At 31.0% G+C, this 14,938-nt stretch overlaps 2 protein-coding genes and 1 long non-coding RNA gene across 12 annotated transcripts in view; 1 reads left to right on the forward strand and 2 right to left on the reverse strand.

Moving 5' to 3' along the window:
* LOC141452877 (intermembrane lipid transfer protein VPS13A-like) overlaps positions 1–8,849 on the forward strand; it is a 66,256-nt gene extending 57,407 nt beyond the window's left edge. For all 4 annotated transcript variants that reach the window (XM_074125377.1, XM_074125379.1, XM_074125378.1 and 1 more), the window contains 17 exons: positions 2–148; positions 966–1,088; positions 1,163–1,342; positions 1,707–1,889; positions 1,985–2,164; positions 2,712–2,846; positions 3,061–3,212; positions 3,287–3,443; positions 4,208–4,404; positions 4,477–4,672; positions 5,022–5,183; positions 5,256–5,376; positions 5,576–5,702; positions 6,015–6,081; positions 6,169–6,314; positions 6,764–6,890; positions 7,790–8,849. In XM_074125377.1, coding sequence (XP_073981478.1) covers positions 2–148; positions 966–1,088; positions 1,163–1,342; positions 1,707–1,889; positions 1,985–2,164; positions 2,712–2,846; positions 3,061–3,212; positions 3,287–3,443; positions 4,208–4,404; positions 4,477–4,672; positions 5,022–5,183; positions 5,256–5,376; positions 5,576–5,702; positions 6,015–6,081; positions 6,169–6,314; positions 6,764–6,890; positions 7,790–7,957 — 2,568 coding nt within the window. In that variant the 3' untranslated portion in view covers positions 7,958–8,849. The remainder of the gene's footprint in view (position 1; positions 149–965; positions 1,089–1,162; positions 1,343–1,706; positions 1,890–1,984; positions 2,165–2,711; positions 2,847–3,060; positions 3,213–3,286; positions 3,444–4,207; positions 4,405–4,476; positions 4,673–5,021; positions 5,184–5,255; positions 5,377–5,575; positions 5,703–6,014; positions 6,082–6,168; positions 6,315–6,763; positions 6,891–7,789) is intronic.
* Positions 5,683–6,174, reverse strand: LOC141452902 (uncharacterized). Its single transcript, XR_012457677.1, has 2 exons — positions 5,937–6,174; positions 5,683–5,834 (listed from the first exon to the last, which is right to left on the reverse strand). It is a non-coding gene; the product is annotated as an uncharacterized lncRNA (long non-coding RNA).
* The window catches only part of Dcr-2 (Endoribonuclease Dcr-2), a 33,564-nt gene continuing 26,680 nt past the window's right edge, over positions 8,055–14,938 (reverse strand). For 6 of the 7 annotated variants that reach the window (XM_074125383.1, XM_074125385.1, XM_074125389.1 and 3 more), the window contains 6 exons: positions 14,152–14,437; positions 13,647–13,867; positions 11,967–12,135; positions 11,806–11,884; positions 11,512–11,720; positions 8,055–8,981 (listed from right to left, as the gene is read on the reverse strand). In XM_074125383.1, coding sequence (XP_073981484.1) covers positions 11,552–11,720; positions 11,806–11,884; positions 11,967–12,135; positions 13,647–13,867; positions 14,152–14,437 — 924 coding nt within the window. In that variant the 3' untranslated portion in view covers positions 8,055–8,981; positions 11,512–11,551. Of the gene's footprint in view, positions 11,330–11,511; positions 11,721–11,805; positions 11,885–11,966; positions 12,136–13,646; positions 13,868–14,151; positions 14,438–14,938 lie in introns of all 7 variants that reach the window. The other variant, XM_074125384.1, reaches the window with a different exon arrangement.

Here is a 14,938-nt window from a genome sequence, read left to right on the forward strand (position 1 = left end):
GGGTGGTCTTTGTGTGATTGTTTCCGGAGGAGGAAATCGTCCTTTTAGTATAGTATTTCGTCCTTATAGATTTGGTGATGCACCGGTGCGAGTTGATAATTTATGTGAAGATCTTTTTCTTAAAATTCACCAACAACAACTTGGTCAGGTACTCAATAGAATTTATTCAATTTAATATAATTTTATTTTAATTTTTTTACTCAATGTAATTCATTTTTGTTTGATAAATCTGCATTTGTTTGTCTTATTTTTTAAGTATTAATGTGAAATAACGATAAGTTTAGAAAAAAAAATCTTGTAATCAATGTCCTATTAAAACTTAATAACGGAATCTCCAGATTTAAAAATATTTAGCCAAAAGTAAAGTTAAAGTAATTATCCAGATTTGTATGGTTATGTATATAAATAATTATGCCTATTTATGGCTTGTAAAGATATTTAATCGTTATCTTAAGGGGTTTAAAATTAATAAACACATTAAAAAGCCTTATGTTCGACTGTGCTCAGTTACCGATGGGATTTCGGGATGGTGTGCTTTTAATAGTCAAACTAGTAGAAGAAGGGATGGTCTTTGTTTCGCACGCTGGACCTAAATCCCCCGGAACATCTGCCAGATCTTCGCGACTACGTCTGTGTTTTGGGGTCGTTCAGTGCTGTGCTCAATCTGGTAAAAATAAAGAAGGAATCTTCTATCAAAATCTATGCGTTTGAGTTGAAAATTACACTGCTGCTTCAGCAGTAGAATTTCGCTGAAATTTATTTATTCAAATTTGTATTTTTAATAGCAACATAGACTATACATATGAACAATTAACAAAATTTATTCCTTTATTTTTCGTAAAATAAAGATTGAAGGATATTCCAGTTTATTTGCACTTTTGTAATCTTGAAAAGTAAATGAAAAATTTTGAAGTATAAGTTGGTTGCATAATAATTTTGAGAACTATTTATGTGTTGGTGATTAGGTTGCCTTGTTGAGTCCGTACCAAACAATGTTATATACTTGGGATGATCCTTGTAAGGAAAGATTTCTACTATGGAATGTTTATAATAAGAAAAGTAAAGATTATATTGCAGAAATATGGAAAGTAAGTTGGATTTTTGTTACATTCTTTAATCAAATTTAACTTTAGAGTTTTTGATAAAAAAAAATTGTTAAAAGGATGGTTACGGACAAGAGCGAGTAAGTTTCCACATGATCAAAAAGCAACAATCCGCTCCAAGCGCTCCAACAGTGACGGCTAAATTGTCGGCTAGTTTCAAAAGATTATCAACTTCCGTTCCAAATGGACACAGCAGTAGTAGCGGAGACACTGAATCCGATGATGCTCAGAAGACACAGGTAAAACAAACTGGCATATCAAGACCGGGGTTCTGGTTTCCTTAGTAATCTATTAGTAGTCATAGTCACAATAACAGTGACTTTCAATAAGCTCAAATGCTCAGGTGTGATTGTTAAATGATAGTGTGACATCAAATTTTAGAAGGGTGACGTACCAGTTTGAACAAAAACAGTCATTCACCATTTTATCCCTATTCCGTTTTTAGCCTTGATTTTTTACTTTCTTTTGCGTCTGGCTAGAGTATTTGATTGCGCTGAATTTCGGTTATTTTATTTAAATTGTTACTCATGTTAAAAAAAAAAAAAAATGATGAACACTTGTTTTTGATATACGAAATATTTTTTAATAATTTCATTTTTGCAGTTGACCAAAAAGACTAGAAAAGATAAGGTAACTGTGTATTGGGTATCCTACTTTGAAGGTTTGCAACGAGTACTCATGTTCACACAAGATGAACGTATTGCATATAAGGCAAGATTGAAAATTGACGCTGAAAAAAGTTATCTTGAGCTGTTTGCAAGCATTAAAGGTTTTGGATTATCTCTGGTTAGTCTTAATACTTTTTGAAAAATTTAGAACTTTATATACCAATATTTGATTAAAATATTCTGTTTTTAAATCCTATGTTTATACAAATTCAGGCCAGCAATGAAGGTGGTAAACTAAAAGAAATAGCTTATTTATCAATTAGAGATTCCGCTCCAATATGGGAAGTGAGTGTGGCTCATCGCTGGAAGCCCATGACTTTGGAGTTAGCTGCTTGGTTAGAAGATAAATGGAAACATGATTCCAGAAAAGCACAAATGAAAGAATTTGTTCATGTTAGTATTGAGGAATTCGCTTGATTTTTTTTTGTTTCTTGCTTTATTAGTTGGAACTTTTTGTAAAAGTGAAATGTGAAAATCTTTTTGTTTGTTCTTAAATAATTTTTAGAAGAACAAATTTCCTTCTACTTACGAAAATTGAAAAACGTTCAGTTGGTGGTTAGTTCTGTGTGATATAAGTTAATTTGCTATATACAAATATCAATTATGTTTGAAACTTTTTATTCACATGGGAAAAAAGATTTAGAATGTTCTAGCAAATCTAAAAATTAATTTTGAAATGTTAGCACAATGTTATCAAGGTGCACAGCGCTAGATGTCAATTTGACTTTTTTGTTCTGCTATTTACCGAGATCTCTACGTTCCTGCAAAAGAATAGTTAGTGGTTTTCCCGTAGATCCTTCAATTTTCACAATTGATGGTATCGATTTATTAGTTTTGTGTTTGTTACACGAAAAGAAATCACCTGTAACTATCACACCAATTTAATTTCTTTGCTACCACTTGACGAATATTTATTTTATTTTTGTTTTTGTTATTTTAGGTTGATTTTGAAAAAATGCAAATGACTAAACCATTTTATGGAGAACTGAGAAGACGATATTCGTCTGCTCTTTGGGTGCAGTACAGACGTTCACAAAACTTCAGATTTTTTTTATTTAAAGTACACCATTTACAGGTAAAAATTAGAATAGAAGTAAACTAACATTTATAAACAAATTTGTAACTTCGTTTGGACAAAGTAAGTAATCCGTACTTTATTATAATATTCGAATAGATGAATTATATTCGAAACCACATTGGACTTATTGGATATATGAGACATAAGAGGCTGCTACACAGAAAAATTTGACTCATTAAAAACATTACTTACATAATTTTCTAATTTTCAGATTGAAAATCAAATGCCAAATGCCGTTTATCCTGTGGCAGTATATCCTAAACCTCTGCCTTATCAAATCATGAAAAAATTTTCTTTTAAACCTTGCATAGAATTTACATGTTTAAGAAGGCACGAACCAACTCAAAATGCTGATGTGTATAAGTAAGAAATTGATTCAATATGCTTATTTTTATTACTGTTACCGAATTTTTACATTAATTTTATGTGGTTTTCAGGCATATAAAACTGATAATTCAAGAATTTTTCATTCAGTGTGATGAAAATTTTGTACTAGGAATATTCGGTACATTGCCGATGTCCGTTATGGAAACTCAACCATGTGTGAGAATAAGAAATGATATATCAGTTCTTCATCAACCAATCTCAAATTGGGTAATCATTATTCTGGTCTCTCTATGCATATTTATCTATTTTTCAACGTTCATTAGGACTTTAATCAAGTTTGTAGAAATTTTAATTGTTTTGAGTTCCTTTGTTGCAACTCCTATTTCAATTTATAATTTTTGATCTTCTTATATGAGAATCACTTTTTGTACATTGCATGTTCTAAATAATAATATTTTCCATTGAAACTGTTTTCTCGGGCCCCGTAAAAATTAACGTTCCCTAGATATGTTTCAAATAAAAGTATTATGTACACAGCAAGAGCGAATGTTAGTCTACGATCGAGTCACACCCATGATCGAGTGGGATCGAGCACAGCGTGTGTTCACTTGGATTTCGTCATTCGCATAGATAAGGCTGAGTTCCGCGCGGAACCGCGTGGGTTTCTAAATAAAGTTAACCTAACCTGTTACATTTTTAGGCATCCTTATCGCCCCGAGCGCTAGGTGACTCCGCGCCATGATTACTAAATGATAAGTGTTCAGAGCGTAAGCAAAGAAGTGTCTAGTTTTATGCCTAATTTTACCTCCTAATTATGTCCTAATCTTGGCAACATTGCTGTATGAATATTAATGAATGCAAATTAAATTTTATTAAAAATCAGAAATAATAATTTTTTAATCTTTTTTTCATGATTTCGTTTTTTCTTTGATTCCTGCGAGCTTTCCATTTTACAAAATGACGGATAAATCATAATTTTTCTCTCAGGTTTAATTGAAATAAAATATGCCATTAATAATGATTTTTTTTAGTGTGTTTCTTCAAACGAACCAAAAGTAGCTGTTGAATATCTTCATATTTCACCGATCAGCTTAAATATTAGTTTTATATTTAATGGTGTATCTTTACATCAACATGTTTGTAAGCATTCATTCAAGCATGATTTATTATTCTATATTTTCGATACACTAGTGCCGTCTCATCCTGAAATCAAAGGCGTTAATTTGAAGTAAGTAAAATTTTAGATAATAATTAATTTTTTTTTAAGGCAGAGATTAATTGTTATCACGTTTTTTTACAGAACTACATACTACGAGAGAAAAGGAATTGTAACTACAAAAGATAGTCAGATAAATGAAATAATTTCACATTATTGGTCACAGATTTTGCCACAACTTCATGTATTAATTTTTAGATTAGATATATTGGGCAATCCATATTCACCAGTCACAAATTTCACAGAGGGCGTTGAAGAATTGTATTACGACCCTTCATTTGTTAGTATTTATTAACATTCAAGTTCTTTTAAACTTTAAAAATTCTTTAATATTGAGCTTTAATAAATAAAATTCACTTATTTTAGCATTTTAATTTTTGTAAACTATGGTTTGATAATTTTAATTTGTCTTCTTCATTTATCACTCAAAGTTTCATCGTTTATCCGCTCTTTCTCTTGCGGCTCAGAAAACTAAGGAATACTTCAATTACTCGCTCTTTGTCTTGAATTATATGTTTGCAAACTATATCTTTCATTTGTACTTCAATTGTCTAATAGCTGTTAGGAAATTTCTTTATATACATTATTGGATGAAAATAAAATAATCAACACTTCGTAATCTATTTTAGTATCACGGGGAAAGTTCTGAAGAATTCAATGGAGGATTACTTTTGGCTGCTCAGATGTTGATTGGTCATGTACGTGGCGGAACCGGGAACAATTGTTCACTGATAACTGCTGGTCTAACAGAACCGAATGTTGCTTTGAACTTTAATGATGATTACAAAAAGGTACTGTTTCATTCCTTAAAAAATCACCTAATTTTCTTTCTTCTGTAACAATTTTATTATTATTATTTGTAGAGAAGGAAACTATGTCTTGAACAAATGTCTGATCTACCTCATCGAATACTGTCGCATAGCAAAACCTTTGAAGTTGGCATTGCGTTAGGAATGTCAGGTCTCATTCTAAAGCATCAAACAGGTTAAACTAATTTAATCAAAAATTATTGCCTTTTTAAATCCGCGCAAGCCTTAAGGTTTTTTTTTTTTCTTTTTTTGTTTTTTTTAATGCTCTGCCAAAAACTGCAATTATACATAGCGAAAGAGATTATAATAACTACTTTAAATTTAATTCCCGTTCATTACTATTACTGAAATCATTAATTTCATTATTAATATAGGTATGCCTCAACAAGATGGAAATGAAGTTTTTTTCAGAAGTATTGGTAAAGGATTAATGGGCTTAGTGACTAAACCGACAGGAAGTGTATCAGACTGTCTGGCAATGGTTTCTTATGGCATAAAACGGTAATTTCTAAAAACTATAATATTTAAAATACACTAACTCTATAGTAACATGTGTTTGGATCAAAACGTTGATACTTTCGACAATTACATTTCGAATAAAAAAATGGCTGGTTTTTGTATAATTTGTTTTAACTAAAAACAGAAGAAATTGGAAGACTAATTTTAGTGATAAAATTATCTAAAAATTAAATAAGAATGAAAATTAGAGATTTAATTTCTAAATTAAATACGTACAAGTTTGAATAGTTTCCTTATGCTTTTTATCTTTGTATTTTGTCAAGAGATGATTTTCATTATGATTTGTCTTCGTAGAGCTTCTGAAGCTGGAGATGAATTTGTTTTACGTACCAGACAACCACGTCATATGGATCAATATTTGGTGGGTATATGTACTAGTTATTCCTAAATGATTGCACAACCATTGAGAATTAATTTAGATTATAATTATTTATTATAATTTTTATAGGGCCTTAAGCCGTTTTCACCCTATGAAGCTGCAGGAAAACAACTCTTGAGTATGATGAATAAAGGATATTTTGCAGATTATGATGTTTATTGGGTCCATGCGCCACTTAACCCTGATGGAAAATCATTTTTATTAGTTACGCTGCAGTTAGTATCAAAGAAGTTTTTTTGATTTTTTTTTAATTTACTATTAGAGTTTCATATTCTAATAGGGGAAAAAAGTTAACAAACATTAAAGAAAACCAGCTTGAAAATAATTCTTTCATCTACTTAGATCTTTCGAATTCATACTGAAAAGTTTGCGATTGACTTTTAAGGAAGTGCTAATGAATACTAACTAGGTTTGATTTGTAGAATGCTAAAGTTAAAAGAATTGAAGTGTTACTTTTATATTTAGGTGTAATGCTAGTCTCAAAATTGGAACTTTTCTTCAGTTTTTTTGTCTAAACTCAACATTAACTTAAATTACCACTCTTTAAAAGACCATGGAAAAAGTATAACTGACGATCATTGATTTCTCATTAATGATTGCAGACCAATCTATTTTTATAATTTTTATTATAAAATTCACAAATTGATCTATTTTATTTTTTCAGTCACGTATTTCTTATAGAAAAATGTAGAATGTGGGGAACTTGGGAAGTTGAATGGAATGTTCGTATTGATGATATAATGGCAGTACCTACAATTACTAACGAGGCTCTTTTGTTTAAAGTAAGACAAGTAAGTATTAGAATATGCAACATTAATTTTTGAGGTCAACTGCTATCTAGTCCAAACATAATAATCTTTGTTGTGAGAGATAAGCTAATTTAAAGACGACACTCTGGAGCTATAACGATGGGTAACATTGGAGTTGGCACTTATAAGCAGATTATAAGACCAATAATTGCATACTTAACAGACTACTACAGGGGTTCTTCAAAAGTAGCGCTTCCCTTCAAATTCTGGAATTTAATGGGAATTGCGTCAAGGCTTTAAGTTTTGATCCTAACCAAAAACATACCCATTTCTTCTAACCTAACTGATCAAACCCTTAAACAAACTGACTTTACAATCACAAGCTACATTGAGGAAATGTCCTGTCATTCTGCAAACTATTAATAAAAACTCATAAAAAATTCTACCAAGTTCTGTCACTATTCCTTAGCTCGATACTTTCAGTATGATATTTGGGCCTTAAGGCCTCCTTGAAAAATGAGAGATTACTTTATTCGCTTAAATTTCGCTGCCCAGTATAATATCATCTTAGCACTTCATTCAGATTATCAATCAGTCTTACACAGGTTATCTAAAACTAGATGTCAAACAGATTATCTAGATACCATGGTGGAAATTGCTCCTTGAAGCACAAGACACTTAATGGGCTCATAACATCCCGACTTGGTGCAGATGATAGTTCTCCATCAGTAGTCTGAAGAGAGAAAATATCCTTGGGCCTTTAGGGATTGAACATGCCTCTCTTGCTAGGTTCTTTGGAATCAGACCCAGAATGAAAATAATTAGTATTGCTTGATTTCTTCGCATTTTTCAATTATTATCGTGCGATTCTGTTATTTATATTCAACCAATTTATTATTATTTTAGATTAATGTAATTAATTTTTTCTCTTGCTTTATCAGGAAGAAAGTTACAGCTATCTTAACGGAACTGAAAGATACATAGTGTGTAAGGATAATTCTGTGCTTCAGTGGCTTCAGCAAAAAATTGAAGCCGTAATGATAGTCAATATGGAAGATAAGCCTTGCCCAGTTATAAAAGAGACAGAGCAAAATCTAAACTTGAGTTAGGGTAAGTTATGGAATGCCTTTTGACGTCTCTAAAATTGTTCCTTTTGTTGAAATACACTATTAAAGATGAATTTAAGAATATTTTTTGGAGATGTACTAAACGGAACAATAGAAAAATATATATTTTGTAAAAATACATTTAATTTCGCTTCTTATATTCTTTCATGGCCGAAATAAATTATACTACATCATTCTTAATACAAATCTCTTACTATGTCGGTTACTACACTGTTAAAAATGAGGACTGGAATATTTTCAGTCCTTAATTTCTTGTTTTTTTAGCTTATAACATATAGATAAGAATAATTACAGTTTTACAAAAATGTAAATTACATTATAAAAGAAATCTGTGTTCTTGAAAAAATGAATTATACAAAAAATGCTATTTGAGTATAAAATATTTCGAAAAGTAAAAGGAATTTTGGAGAATAATCTCTATGTATACTTTATCAATGAATGATTCAGTCGGCATTGAAAGTTCTGTATTCACTATATTTACAAAAATAATTATAATGAGATCAGTGGTTCTCAAAGTGAGTCTTCTGGGATACTTCAAAGTGAGGAAACTTAACTATAGGCCCAATAACTATATGTATAAATGAGGTTTAGTGCTTCTTTTGTTTGGTCTATTTAAAAATATTTTTTGCAATATTTATACCAATTTAGAATTATATTTGTTATTAATTGCCTGACTGTTGTTTAGCTAAAGCTCGGCTTTTAAGGGCCTAGGTTCCACTTTCCCTGAAAGCACGAACCACCATTTCAACAAACCTTGGTGGACTTTCCGACTTTAAAATGATGCCATGTTGAGATCCTTTTGATAATTTAACGGCCACTCTGAAGAACAAAGCAATTCAAGCGTATTTTCTTCAAGAAAGATAACAGATTTCGTTCGCCACACATCTTTGCTTTTCGCATTTTTCAGTTTTCAATCTCACATTTTATTTATAAATTTTGTTTCACTTTTATTGTTTGCTAATCAATCTTCATTTCCTCATTCTTTATGCGCTACTCAGATTTTATCCTGAAAAATACAATACTTTTAAAGATAATGCTGCTAATATACTGAAAGAGGCGTATTCAACATTCAGAAGTCTCACCAATATACTGAAAGAGGCGTATTCAACATTCAGAAGTCTCAATACTTTCACCTAAAATAATTTACAGAGCCGTTGCATTCGGAAGGCCTATCATTTTGAAAACCACTATGGTAGAAGTTTTTTGATTAAAGTTGAACATGATACTGAATTTCTGATTATTCTCTGATATATTCTATTTCTCTGTTAACGTTAATTTCAGATTTTAAGCTCTCCTCTTTCAATTTTGAAAATACTTCACTTTAATTAGAAGTAGTGCACTAGTGTGCACAAACCTTCACGTGGGGCGAAACAGAATCTATTTTCTGACACAAGTCTGATATTTTTGAAAATATTCTACTTATAGCCTGTGTTGATTTCAATATTATCTGCCGAAATTTACACAAATAAATAATTTTGAAGCGGAACAATTATTTTATCGGTCGATTTAAATATATATATAAGAAAAAAAAAGAAATATATATTTATTTGTTAAATATTTATTGCATGATAAAGATTGTTGTAAGGAAAACTGAATACATGTGCAATAATTAAAAAAAAAATATTATATAAATATTTTTTTAGTAATTGTTGTTTTTTGTAAATATACGATGTACAATAATGTTTAAAAGTGTTTGAATAAATTTCTGTTTAATTATAATTTATCCAAAACTTTTCTTAAAGCTTCAATTTTTTAAAATATTTATATGTTACTTCATCTTACTTTACTGCGGTAAAAGAAAAAATATTTTAATCGTGCTGATTTTTGACTTTGAGTTTCCGTTAGTGACATTCTGTAACATTCTGAATGCCTTTTAAAAATTCATCCGGAGTTTGGTTGGTTTTAAAGAAATAACCAGGCAAGAACCCTTCTAGTCTAATGGGATATTTGGAAGACGATAAAATTCAAGTAATTAATTTTATCAGTCTTATCTCCTTATGATTACCCAAAGATATGTGAATAAGGAACAGAAATGTATCAAAACTTGCACTGGTAGTTGGATCTAGAATACTGAACCAAAACACGAGACTTTTTTTCTTAGCATACTTCTTTCAATAATTACTCTAAAGTCTTGATATACTCTACTAATTCAATCAATGCAAACTAACATATAATATTAATAATAATAAAGAGATTTATTGGCATCAAAAATATATGTTTAAACAAAATTTGGTTCAGAAAATCTCTACATATTAGTATTCTAGTACTTAGGCTGTTAGGACAAAATTTAACATATAGCAACAGATCTGGTTATAATTTTAATGTATTGCCTTCTTATTTAAAAATCGACTATTAATAATTTGATACAACATTTATCTAATTGGTTGTACAAATTAAAACAAAATAATTTTTAATTTAAACAATCTAATATCACAGAGAAATTAGAACTGCTTGATACACATTCTTTGATAATTGATCACTTCTTTTATTTGTTAGTCTATAACAAATAAATAAATATGTACTTGATATTGAGTAGAATGTTACAATTGTTGGAAAACAGAATTTAAAACTTAAAAACGGTTGACTAATGGTATCAAATGTATTGTAGGGTAAAACACAGAAATAAGTTTTCTGAATATAACTTTCAACAATATTTTACTAGTCACGTCCCATCCATGTATAATTTAAAGCCCAGGTTGTTTTCAACCTTCCCGTTACATCTTTCGTTTCTACATATCAATTACGCTCCTCTTAACAAACATAATTACTTTTGTTCTATTTTAATTTATGACAGATAATTTTACACATAGATATAAAAAATAATCATGATGGCCCAAACAACAAGAAACAGGTTTTTTAGTTGTATTTTGCCCAACAACACAACCGAGAGCCAGTAATGTTTAAGCAATTATTATTTATTACAATTTTTATAACTTTATAACTTGCAATTATATTTCTCTGCATTTAAATTTGATGCATATTGAAAATTTATATTAATGAAGAAATTAACAGAAAATTTAATAAGTAAGTAAAGTAATCGCCTATTTTTTCAGGCGGGGCTTAACGTCCAACTACCAATTAGGTGTCGTGGACGGAGGCGACTAGCAAACATACTTTACTGTAAATTTCTTTTTATTAACCATTAAATAAAATCCAAGGCCTAAGACCGGGAATCGAACCCAGTACCACAATACATATTAGCTTCGCAGGTGAAAATTTAATAATAAATCTGCAGAGGAAAGAGCTTAGCTAATTGGTTAGCGAATACTGGGTTCGTATTCAGCTGCTGACCCTTAGATTATTTACTTTCTAGAAGCTTTTTGCAGCTCACTGTCCGGTAATGGTCACTGCTGTCTGTAACGAGAGAACAGTAGGCCGTCAGAGCACTGAAAAAGCTCCAGGTTCCAATCTCAAATATTGACTCGACTTAAATATAATAATAATCTAAAACTTATTGGAAATTCACATAATCGAATGACATGATTCTAGCTGAATTATTTTTTAATAGGTAAGTTGACTTTTCCGCGTATACTTACATTAAATTTGCCAAAAACGAAGTACAACCTTTAAAAATATTTAAACATCTTGATATTTTTCATGGAAAAATCTAAGAGCCATTTTAGCAGCAGCTAATTTCGCTTGATGTTTATTTTCTCCAATTCCATGGAACACTGATGGTTTTGTATTATGTATGACTTCTAATGGAACCAAAACCCTACCATCATCAAGCAGTATTTTTGCTGAACTAAAATATAAACAAATGATAATTATGGTTATGTCAATCGGTAAGATTATATTGGGACAAGTATAAACAGAAAGCAAACACTTACCCGAATTTTGGAGGAGGAAAAGGAAATTTTTCATAAAGTAAACGTATGTGATTTTTGGGCACAGTTTTGCTAAAATCTTCTACAAAAATAATATCATCTTACTTATTGCCCATATATATGTAAAATTACATAAAAATTAATCGTAAGAAAACTTATATTACCTATTTCTTTTTTCATAAGATTAAAATAAACGTTCCACACTAGCTGTAAGTTTTTGCCACTGTCGAGATATATAGCTGCAGCAATTGATTCAAACAGATCTCCTAGAAGCTTTGGAACATCAACACTTTCTGCCACCTGAGCATTTTGCTCTTCAATCAGAAAAAGAACCTGCAATCACTTGCCGATTAACTCAACAAATTTCAATTAAAGAATAATAACAGTTTATTTTCGCCTTATTTTATAGAAAATAAGGTAAGTGCACTGTTGTCAGAACGCGTTATTTCCAGATTAGAGACTTAAGTCTGGCTGCCCTTAAGGTTTCGACACTTTAGCGGCGGGCAGAAATCGCGCGAAGGTAGGGCCCGCGGCAACATCTGTGTGAGCAACAATTGAACCGTTTGTTTACCAGTGATCAGATCAAGCGAATTTTCAGTTTTTCTTGTTTTATTGTTTTAATTCACTAATTGTTTTAGCTCGGAAGTGAGAAGTTCGCAAATTATTTTAACAGATGAAGTATACAATTTGAGATTAAGCGCACAATAAAACATCAAATTAGAAATATAATGTTGCAATGGAATACCTAATTGTTATTTATAATTCGCCAAGGAATACACGATTTCATTAGATTTTAAAACAATTTAAAACTTTCCATAATCCTAAAAGGGATGTGAAGTGTGTTATTTATTAATCGGTTAAATACGTGTGTTTGTATAAAGTTGCTTTCCTTAACTTCTATAACTCTAAAGAAGCGTTCGGTCATTGAATACTGATGAATAAGGAGTTAAGGGGTTCTGGGTAGAGCTGAGGGCGGTTAGCTGAACTTTACCGCCGCTGCAGCATATTTCGGCTATCTCATCTTTCCACTTCAGGGCACGATACTGGTAACAGGGTGGCCGTGGTTGGCAATCAACAACCTCATCTTTAGAATCATCAGGTTGAAGGTCATTGAAACTATGTTGAAGACTTATTAGTCCACGAGAGTGATCTGATTTGAGACTTTTTTTTAATAGCTATTTTATCTTTACCGCATTTCTAGTGACTTCGACTATTCTTTTTTTGTACGAAACGTTTTGCTTTAAGATAGTTTTAAGCAAACTTATAAACAGCTTCCCGTACTTTTCTTTCCTAATCTAATTTGTAAATCTTTGCCTGTTTTTATTCCTTTAAACTGGTTTTTTAGTCGTAAGCAGTAATTCGTCAGAACTGAGGAGGTCAGACTGCGGAGTTTTAGGGGCTGGTGTTGCTTAGGATTTCGTTTTTTTTTTTTCAGATTATAACAATAATCCTTCATTGGTAGCAGTGACTGAGAGATAGGATCTCACGAAACAAGTTCAGTTAGAACAATCTGCCTCCTCTTTGTATGGAATATTCGTACTGTATACATTACATTTATTATTAGTATTTTTGTTGGTCAACAAGACATTGTGCACTGCGACAAAATAGATCACTATTTAAAGCACTCATCTCATACCACCCACGGTGATGAATCTAACAGACCAATTCCTCTAAGGGAGTACTAAAACAAAAGTATTAGGGACTAGAGTTAACCGCTTCCTGTTAACCATCATAAATGTTCTAAAGACAGAGAATTCTAGTAAGGGCTTGTTCCATACCACCTGAAAGAAGCTCTAGGAAGAGAAAATTTAAAGATCTAATAGCTGGAAAAAAAAATCACTCACCTCAGCACCAATTTTGTGATCTCTACTTTCTTGATGTTTAACAAATCTCAATACGAGTTCATTAAGTTTACTTGATCTTGCATTCAAATACCTGTGAAAACCGTAGCGAACCGAAAGGCAGGCAAATGTAACATTATTTACCAACGCAGAACGTAAATCAGTCAGCTCGCCAGGTGAAAGGTTTCCACAATTTTCATAGATATGTGCGGTTATTAAAAAATCTGGAAAATATGAATAAAAAATTGTAAAAACATTAATACAAAACACTAATACCACAAACAAATTAAATGTATTTTTAAACAATAATTTTTACTTAAATTAAGTTTCGTGTTAATATAAGAATTTCTAAAATGTTAGAACTCTCTTCTCGATTCCCTTTCAAAAAAATGATTTTCAAATGGAAATTTAAGTTTTGATTCATACAAAAGTCAAGAAAACAGAAGGGAGTTTCACAGACAAAGCATTTCAATTTATGACATATTTTAGGATTTAATAAAATATTTACCTAAAATCGCATCTCCTAGAAATTCAAACCTCTGATAACAATCTGTTATATTATTTTGATATGAAGCATGCGTTAATGCTTGTAATAAGAAACTTCTATCCTTAAATTTGTATCCTATCGTTGCTTCTAAACGTTGGTGTTCCACTAAAAGGCAATCAACATCTAAGCAAGCATTGAATTGAGCAGTAGGCGCAGGAGAATTAAAAAGCTGTGTCACATCAGAAATTTCTTGAGCTAAAATCCCTAACCACTGACACAAGGTCACTGCTCCCTCTATGCCACATGCCTATAATCAAGAGTTCATGAAAACTGTTATGTTAATTCTCAAGATAAATAATCAGCTAGTATGCACATTCAACTTTAATTAATTTTAGAGGAAATATGCAATCGAGTTAAATTTTCAAAATGAGTTTCCACCGTTGATTTTAGTCATCCTACAAGCAATTTCTGACCGGTTCTAGATTGTTTCATCAACTATACGAGATTAATCAATCACTTTTGTATAGAGAATTTGACTACAACCAAGTTTCCGATACATATTAATTTAAATTCTAATAATTCAACTTGCGTTCTGATAAATTCGAAGTTACTGTCTAGTACCCATACACATTTTTTACTTTTTCCACCGTATTTTATCATCCCTTAGATTTTTAGTGCTTGGTCTATGAGATTGGCTAGAAGCCCAACTTTCCAGGAAAATCACTTGAGCTGTAGATTTATTTTTGTGACAGTGCCAATCTCCTTGCTCCATTTAATTGTTTTCCTTCTACTTACATTTTCTCCCCTC

The sequence above is a fragment of the Rhodnius prolixus genome, unplaced genomic scaffold (assembly GCF_049639745.1).
Source record: "Rhodnius prolixus isolate KJV_2025 unplaced genomic scaffold, Rpr scaffold_3, whole genome shotgun sequence".
Taxonomy (NCBI): domain Eukaryota; kingdom Metazoa; phylum Arthropoda; class Insecta; order Hemiptera; family Reduviidae; genus Rhodnius; species Rhodnius prolixus.